Source organism: Schistosoma mansoni, chromosome 2, assembly GCF_000237925.1.
Source record: "Schistosoma mansoni strain Puerto Rico chromosome 2, complete genome".
NCBI classification, from domain to species: domain Eukaryota; kingdom Metazoa; phylum Platyhelminthes; class Trematoda; order Strigeidida; family Schistosomatidae; genus Schistosoma; species Schistosoma mansoni.
In genome coordinates, this window is record NC_031496.1 from 11,831,467 (window position 1) to 11,841,720 (window position 10,254).

General features: G+C 29.6%; 1 protein-coding gene across 1 annotated transcript; it reads left to right on the forward strand.

Annotated features, from left to right (window-relative positions):
- Positions 1-5,675: 5,675 nt before the first annotated feature.
- Smp_174430 (hypothetical protein) lies at positions 5,676-9,436 on the forward strand (the record flags this gene model as incomplete). The annotated part of the gene is made up of 2 exons (XM_018795683.1): positions 5,676-6,123; positions 8,760-9,436. The coding sequence occupies 2 exons, from the start codon at positions 5,676-5,678 to the stop codon at positions 9,434-9,436; spliced, it is 1,125 nt and encodes a 374-aa protein (XP_018649972.1).
- Positions 9,437-10,254: the final 818 nt, after the last annotated feature.

Consider the following 10,254-nt stretch of genomic DNA (forward strand, 5'->3'; position numbering starts at 1 on the left):
CTTTATGCAACATTTTTGACCATTTTCTGAGGTACTCACAAGTGATATGTCGTTTAAGGATCCTCGAAATGTAAATGTTTATTTACAGAATAAACATTTTCTTGGTTTTAACGTATAACTAGATAATGAACCCTAAAAATTCATATATATTATTTTCAGATGTTTTAATGGATTCTCCTAACTTAAATTTTACTAATAAACAGACTTCCTCATATTTTGCACTTCGTATTCCTGGCTAACAATATCAAAACGAGAGACAAATAATCCAGGAAATCAATAATGAGTTTACGAGAATGATGAAAATGAATAAAAAAACATACAGTTTTGTCTAAAAATTTTCGTCCATTGTATTCTGTATTATTTATCTTAATATCTATCTATGTATGGTGATGGTTCAGAAACGTTGTCATGAAATACGCAATACTTTTTCATCCCAAATTGATTAGTTTTATGAATCTGAGTTAACTGTAAATCAACATACCATTTTGACGTTCTGATAGGGACCAGGGAAAAATACATATACATAGTAGTTAGAGTGTATACATGTGTATATTTTGTCCATACGATTAATAATGCATAGCTGGTGCATCATAACAGTATAATGAGGCCATAATCAGTGATGAATAGAAAATATTTATATTTATGTATTAGTACACTGACAGTTATTTTTTACTCAATTAAAATAGATTACAGGGTGTGTTTTGTGATAATTTTAAATTTTACATAAAGGAATGTCAAATTATAAAGTAGGATACAAGGTTTATTTTCTAATATTTTAAGTTTCAGTGGCAGAAATCTGGTGTGGTCATCAATAGCTGAGTTTTTGTTTATGTAAACGGTATAAAAAAGCTAAGTAAAATAGTATAAATTTCCACAAACCGGTTGACGACGTTATTTCACTTAGTTAAATTAGTGACATTAACAACTAGAAAACTTTATTGATTATTAATCAATTAACAAAGCGTCTAAAATATTTGTCTAGTCAACCTTTTGTTTCTTTCTTTATATGTAGTTACTTATCACTAGTTCGTATGACGTTAGCATTATTTCCATGTTCATTGTTTAATTTGATAAGATCTGGCAAATATTAATATTTGCAATATAATCAAGGTATTTATAATGGAATAGCTACACGAATTAGGAAGAATTTCAATTGCTGGTTAATATTCAAATTTTTATGTAAGTATAAAATATTGTCAGTATATAACTAAGCTAGTTTATATGAAAATGAAATTCGATACTGAATTTTGTTTGCGTCATCTTTATGCTTTAATATTCTAGTTACTATTCGTTGATTAGTAAATAAATAAATATAAGTTTAATTGGTATGAACTCTCTACGCTGCACAAAATCTCTATGTTAATGGATGTTCAAACTTAAATCTAATGAGTTAATTCTCAAAAAATTGCAGTTTGTTAAATTCACACTTGTTTAACATTATCTTAAATACGCATCTACTCCAAATGAATGAACTCAGACAAGTGAGTACGGTTTATCTTTGATTACTTTCAACATAGTAATGAAAAGCGAAGCGTGTTACGTTTAATTATTTCAATGGCTTTCTTATCGTCAATGAAAATCATCTGAGGAATAATTGCAACTTCACTCTAGCAGTTTATAAACAAACATAAATTAGAGCCCAGGACTTTCATTTTTCACAGATAACACATTTCTGACCAAATTAGTCGAAATTCTCTGGTTCATATCAAAACTATAAGTTCGTAAATATGATAGATTAAGGCTTTCAAACAAATAGAAAATATCATACCGATTTCGGGTTATTATCTAATGAAAGTGTAAATAAAGGTTCCTGACGTTATTCAACTTAAAGAAGCTTTATACGAAAGTTGTAAGGTAAAACAATATGATCGTTGTTAAATACCATTATCTATCTTCTGAATAACCAAGAATATATTCATAAATACATACTATATAACGTTAAAATGGTCTATTCCTCAGTAATTTGTATGGCATTCAATGTAAATAGTATACAATCGGTATAATATTTTTATCAAAAATTAATTTATCTAACATATTCATATACTGTAACTAGAATTGCTTAAAATGAGTAGAATAGTTCCTAAATTAAACAAAGGAAACCCGATACTATGAAGAAAAAAAACACAAATCAATTAGATTATTCTAAAGAACTATAACTCAGAGAAATAAAAATGATTTTATCTAAGTGCCGCGTACAGTAGAATAATTATTTTTCCATTATAATTCAAAAAACTGAATCATTGGAAATGTCCAAAGTTACATTTATTGGTTTTTTTTCTACTTAGTGGAGTGATGAGTAATCATCAAAAATATTGATAAATTGTACAAATTTTTTTTTGAATTTCCCATTATCTACATCTAGAGATAATACAAACAAAAAATAGATTGCCACAGAAATTACAGCCATTTTTTGTATTTTTAATAGTTTCATTTGTTCCAAACTATAATTATTTATTAAATTCACTTGGTATTGTTTGTTTGAATCTTTCCATTGATGTTTTTAGGACTGCAACTGGTCAGTCTCTAATTGGCATATGTGCATACTGTGCGTATTGCCTCGATATAGTCTTAATTCACAAGCATTGTAAGCAAAGATGGATAGTGGCCTGCAATGGGATATTACTTATAATGATCAAATCTATATTTTGAGTCAATGTATAATTGATCAAATTTAATGAAATTATTTCAATTTACATATATATATATATATATATATATATATATATATATATATATATAATTTCATTGTACACCATAAACTTAGCACTTTATTAGGTTGAATTGTTATTAAAGCCTTAGCCATACGAAAATTCAAACCCCCTTTGTATATTCAAAAACAGTTTGTTCTCATCTTAAACCTACCCTGGTAATATTAGCTTATTATCCAGAGTGATTAGGTTTCAAATTGTTTTCACATTATTTTTATTATTATTATTATCCTTGTCTCCTCTTACCCACTCCCCATTTCCAGTCTAGTTAAGCATTTACTTTTATATATAAATAGTCTTAACAAGTATGTGTGTGATCAGATTGTTTGAAATGTATTGTGCTAACATATCACATAGTTCTTATAATCTTCATCTTCTTATTACCCTATCGAAATTTATCAAAGGGACTAATTGCTTTAAATGTGAATTGTTATAGTTCTACTTTTTGCTCTGAGTAAAATGATAAGACAGATACTTCATTTTGAATGCATAAAATAATAAGTCATCATTTTACAAATCTGGATTTTCAGTTATATTACTTAGATATAATATTTAAATTCGTTAATTGATCATTTCAATATTTTATATGATTACTTTATGAACCTTTTGTTGATATATTCAGATATATATTTAAACAGTTTATTTTTTTACATTTCGTGCAATCATATTGTAAAAGCAGTTCGTTTATACATGTTATGTGACGATTTTATTAAGGACATTTTTCCTCACTCACGTAAAATTATTTGTCTTTTCTTATATAAAATAAATATTTTTGGATTGGTTGAAGTTAGACATTAACACCATTGGATCCCGGCTCAGTGGTCTAATGGTTAAGTGCTCTGAAGCGAGACTGGTAGGTCCTGGGTTCGAATCTCACGAGGCGGGATCGTGGATGCGCGCTGATGAGGAGTCCCACAATAGGACGAAACGGCCTTCCAGTGCTTCCAGGTTTTCCATGGTGGTCTAGCTTCAATTGACTCATGATTTGAACTATAAAAATATTTTTGAGCCTGAAAATTTCTGATTAGTTAGACAAATTTATAATTTTGATTTGTGAGAATGTTAACCGTTACATAAGAATTGATAAAACTAATAATAAAACAGAATGAATTTATATTAATCAAACCACCTATAGGCTTGCATAAAATTCTTTGTAGAAACCGACATTCTGTGGTTAAATTGAAAAGTAGTTTGAGCAAAATTTCAAAATTGAGTTTCATCTTTTTTATCTATATATATAACATTTTTGTGATGAGGACTCGATCCACTACTGTTCAACAATGAAATGAATGATATTCAGTATGCAGATATATACTAGACAAACTTTAAACCAAAATAAAAGTGTGCACGGGATTTAATTCTGAAGCTGCAAACTGAGTAGCTTCAGTAGTGTTCAGTATTTTAATTTTATACACAATGGTTTATTAAAATAATGATACGAAACCGACAAGAAAAGTAATGAAGACAAAACACCATGCTACTAAATTTGTTTCCATGAGTCACTTGATAGTAAGTACGTGCTAGATCTCAGGCGTCATATTTAATACCTCGAAGTCAGTGGCTTTTTGTCCCTATTTATTATATTCAACTTTTGAACCAAATAAAAAGCAACTTTCCTAACTGAACTTCTCAATTACGGAAATACAGATAACGAAACAGTCATCTCTTTCTACCATACTTCTGGGAAAACAATTACATCCTAATCAAAAGACCGCATATTTTGTTTCCAAAAAACATCATTCAAAAAAGTTAAAAAGAACTCTAGTTTGTATCAGAAAGTTACATATTTTATAGTAGATGTTGTATTTCATCAGTTAAATGGTATCTAGATAGCTTTAATGAATAGTTCCAGTCATTCGACTGTGGGACTAGGCAGTTAAACCAATTCTTGCTTGTCATTATTGGATATGACCCACAAATATTTTTATTATTTGCTTTCGTCTAAACTAGTGGATTACAAATTAAGATTTGTTGTCATTCTTCTTTATTATTTTGTCAAATATAGTTTTGAAAGAATTAGGCCAAATAAATAAGTTCTACTCAATTACTATTCAAAATTATGTCACAACACCATAGGTGTTTTATTTCTCTACATCTAGAGTAGTATGACTTCACCATTTCTTTTCCTCAGATTTTTGTTCATGTATTGCTACTACTAAGCTTCGAATTCAATTGGTAACTCAGTGAGTACGTCCTCCGCAAACCTCAGATTTCCAATTAGTTTTTAAACTACACCTGTAATTGTTTCATAAGACACATAAAAGCTTACACTAATTTTTCATTAACAAGACTTACTTATGATCCAAAATCCGGATGCCTTTTCAGTTAGCAAGTAGTCATGCATAATTGTAAATGAAGTGAATATTTTTTATTTAAGGCACTTATTTTAGGTCTGGATCAGGTATGATGTTACCTAGTACTCAGTGTCAAACAACTATTTCCGTTGATGAAGTTTGAATTCTGATAACTTAAATATGTGATTTAATAGTTTATTAAATTATTATTGTTTTTGATATTAGTAATTTATGAAGTTTCAGTTGGCCTCAAAGACCAGACAGTGGTTGTTTTGGTTGTGCTGAGTCAGTTACTTCTTGACTAGCTTTTCAACAATATATCTGAACCCAGTGGTGAATTCCTCCAATTTAAATCTAGAAGTACTATGATTTATTCAAAACTAGTGATACCTTCCGTTGAAACGTATCACTGTATGCTAAACGTATTTTAGGGATTTCACGACATTTTCACCCAACCAACATGCTAAGCTTGTTTCAGATAAATCGAAATATTTTTTTAAATAAAAGTATGTCACCCCTATATTAAATATCGATGTTTTGATTTATTGCCTTACAGCCTTATGACCCGTTAATTGTACGTCAGAAACGGAATTCCAGATATAGTCAATCCATATATTCTGACTGTATTCGAAATACAATTAACAGTACTAGTAATTGTAATAAATTACGAAATATGGCAAAAAGTGAATATAAAGAAATGAAAATACTCAAACCGAAACTAACAAGTTCGACACAAGCTAAAACTTATTGTCATCCTACACAATTTATTAAAGCATTACATAATAATCCGTTACGTTTTCGATATGACAAAAATAGTACTGTTTCTGATACCGCTATTTCTAGTCTTACAGATAATTCCATTAATAAGACAGATTTGAATGATGCTGAATCAAATGTTGATGATGAATATGCAGAGGACAATCCACGAAAATCTTGTGAAACATTTGATTTTTTTAAAATGCCTGATATTTATGAATTAAATGTTCAAGCTGCTAAAAGGCTAAAAAGTGAGATTAGTTATCTAAAATATAAACGAAAATGTCAAATACGACTTACTGCATTGATTACTGATTTATTCAATACTGTGTATACTAAATCAGATTTTGCAGTGAATGCTGTTGGTAAGTACCAACTTTAAAATAATATTATAATTTACTATAACTTGTTGGTGTATTGGTGATATATTCATGGAAATTACTTGATGTTTTTTTGCTGATAACTGCTACTAATCGGCAAACATACAGATAATAAGAGATGGATAGTAGCTAGCAATCGAATCCAGGAAGCATGTCTCATCCTATTTGGGACACGTCAGATGAGTGTACCTACATCCTAGAGTTGATGTTCGCCCAGGGACGCGAACTCAGTAACGTTTGCTTCAAATTCCATCGCGTCATCTACTTAGCTACTGAGTCAAAAAGGTCACAAGCTTGTACAGTGAAGTGAAGTTTTAATTCATTTTTGTATTGGTTGTTTGAATCTTCCCATTGATTTTTAGGACTGCAATTGATCAGTCTCTCACTGGTATATGTGCATCCAGTTCGAATTGTCTCGATGTTACCTCAAATGACAAGCATTACAAGCAATAGCTAAGTGAACAGCGCTATAGCATTTGAAGCAAACGTTACTGGGTTTGAGTCCGTGAGTGAACATTAACTCTAGAATGCAGGTACATCCATCTGGCGTGTCCCAAATAGGACGAAACGTGCTTCCTTGATTCCACTGCTAGCCACAATCCATCTCTGCCTATAATGCTTTGATTTGAGACAATATCGAGGTAATCCGAATAGAATGCACATATGCCAATAAGAGATTGAACAATTGCAGTCGTAAACATCAATGGGACGATTCAAACAATCAATCTTCCGAAATATCTAAAATTGTAAATCAATTATTTAAGTAATTTTAGTGTGTTTGTGGTGTTTAGTTATAGAAATATGAAGAACTTAAAAACACTGGACGAAATATACTTATTTACAGTTAACATAAATTTTATATATACACAAATAAAACTAGTCCCTTTAAACAAAGAGCATAGGCAAAGAAAATTTCGAAGCTATTTACAGCGAGCATTATTTCGTTGAAACTTGATAACCAATAAATATACTAGGTTCATTCAAGTATGTTTAGTTGACAAGTAGTCATCTTCAGTGTAAATGAACCTGGTAGCATGTTTACATTTATCAATTACATTTTCACTAGTTTTCTAATTTCACAGTGAATGGTATAAATTGGAAAACCAAGATTCATGAACTAAATCGTTCCATTAAATGGAAGGAAATCGTTTTTTTTGGCAATGATTTTAATCATTTAGATTTATTGAACTTAAAAATTTTTCTTGATTAAACTTTCTGTTATTAGATTTTGATCGCTACATTTCATTCGTGCTGAAATCAAACAATATAACACAGTTGAAGTTGAAAGGTAAAGGTTTCTACGACACAAGTAAATCGCTAAATCAAAACATAAGAGTCCGCATTTTCTCTCTCTAATCCATGCACAAAATGCGATGAATATCAAATGTCGACAATAGACGTCCATTTTGCTTTCTCTGAAGATAATCTGAAAAAATTACCAAAACTACTAGATGACTTCTTTTTCTTGAGTTTCCTCTCCATTGGGACCAAAATTGCATACTTTTGAAGAGTATTAATCTATTGTGAACTACGTCCTCTATTATAGGTCACATTTGGTGACTGTTGAAATAATCTTTTTGGGTTGTAAAACTATATCAAAAACCTATCCGATTATTTGTCATTATACATATTCCGTAGCTGTTCATATATCTTTAGAAACCTTTTAAAATAATTAAACTCCGTTGGAAAATGTTCAAAGTCTCTTCTGTTTTAAAAATGAAGCTAGGTAAATAATTCATTAGATAAATTAAATGAGAAAAGTTGAATAAAATTTCAAAGGGATGAAAAGATGACTTTAGAACAAACCTAAAGTAAGATGAATTAACACATTGATTAGGTGTTTTGTTTATTTTAATTAAATCACTTCTAATTATAAAGAAAATTTACTCATTTTTTATTTAAATATTCTAATGTGGATGTGAAATTTCACATTTATCCTTAAGACTTATATGATCAATAGAAACAATCAGAACCACTAAAACTCTCACGAACCAATCTATCTAACTGCAGTATGTCTGCATATTTTAGCAGCAATCAGAAATCACGTTAACCCTAACGGTGGACATGCTATGGATGTGCATAGGTTCCAGTTGACACAAGCCACATTTGAACGTTCTTACTTGTGAGATATTTTATACATTAGATCTTAGTTAAATATGAATAACTAAATGACTCTTAATAATATATCCAGTTCAAAAACCGAAATTGAGCAAATCCACTAAGCCCACTAAATTTATTTGCTTAGATTATCCAGTTTTTTTACAAACGCTCATAAAACATAAACGATTTACCAAAAGGTTGAGTCACTTGGCTGAAATGATATATATATATATATATATATATATCGCATTAAATAATCAGGATACTTAGATTGGTTTTAAAGTAGGGGAGGGTCTTGGTGCTTTCAAGAAGCATCCCGTTTGTTTGAACTTTGTTTCGCTTACTTTGGTATGAAATCACGTATTGTATTATTAGATGTATGGCTGGAAACCAAATAAATGAACCCTTACTTAGTAACTGAGCTACACTAATACGATATATATATATATATATATTACAATTTCCCTTTGTTATAATGATGTAATATCTTTCTGTTCACAAATTTTTTATTCAAATTTTAGATTCTTCATCAGAGAATCAGTTGCAAAAGTCAAGTGAATATGTATTTCAAAAGCTATTTGGACCAGTATGTAAATATTTACGTCTTACTAAACAACACACTTATCACACCAGAGGTATGATATTGAATCGACTTAAAATTTATTTACAATACAATATGTCAGCTGAATCATTTCTCAGTATCTATTTTAATCCGCCAAGTGAACTATTTCACTTACAATGTTATCATCATCAATGTAATGATAAAGTCAATAATCCTAGGAATAATAGTCAAAATTATAGATACAAAATATGTCAAAATGATACTAACCTATTGAATTTCGAGAAAACATACTCAACAGAAAGAAATGTGAATAATACATTGGAACAATCAGGTAGAAATAAAAACATTAAAAATGAGTTTAATTCAAATACGAAAGTATTCCAAACATGGAAATTAAGATTATGTGATCCATTAATTAATGCTTCAGTTTATGATGGCTTTCGATTTGAATTAGTTCGTTCGGACATGAGACTATTTTGTGTTGTTAAACAATTTTCAATGCTTCAGTTGATCAAAGCGAATGTACCAATTTGGTGGTCAGGTATTACGTATGAGCGTAGTAATATTATATTACCACCGTCTACAGTTGAAACGTGCATTGGAAGTTCAGAGAATATGGCTGAAATTAAGCTTTAAATCTGTGTATTTAGTTTTAATGTTTCAACAAACCATTTTTTGAAATATGATCTTTCTCAGTGTCATTTCTCTATTTTGTAAATATCAAGCACGTCAAGTAGATGACATTTTCTATATTCCTTCATTCGGAGACATGAGAATGATGTCTGAAATAGATCAAAATATAAAATTTTATTTCAATTACTCGCTGTTATGCTTTCTATCTCAATAAATATAAGAAATTAAAAAAGTAAAAGCCAGAAGAAGATTTTTGGAAGTCTTCTGTATACAGTTTCTTCAAATATTTATTGTTGTAAAATCGAAACAGTGAATAAGCTTAAATTAGAAATGTTGCGGTTATTGAACCCTAACACTAACCAAGTATGCTACTGGATAAACTATGAGACCTGTGAGTTTACAAATTCCACTATGCATCTTTTCTGGATATATCATCATCAGGTAACTACAATTTATTTTCAGCAGGACAGTTTATCAATTACCTGACAAAAACTATTTTCAGCAGTTGTTTGACAGATATAGTTTGGATTAGGTCATCAAACACCAACCGTGTTAAATTAAATTTGAAGAGGTTTTTAAGTTATGAGGTATTTGTTATCCTATAATAAATTGAAATTTTAGGAAATGTTCTGTCATATGTGGTGTTAAAATAACGTAGCACTACTTCAAATTCGATGTACTACAATTATAAAAACATATATTTGGTTCTATCACATCATCATATTATATTATTATATGTCATGTTATTTTCATATTAAAATATCTGAGATGAGTATTCGTGATATATTGTACTGGCTTTTTAATTGTTAAGTGCTTCTGAC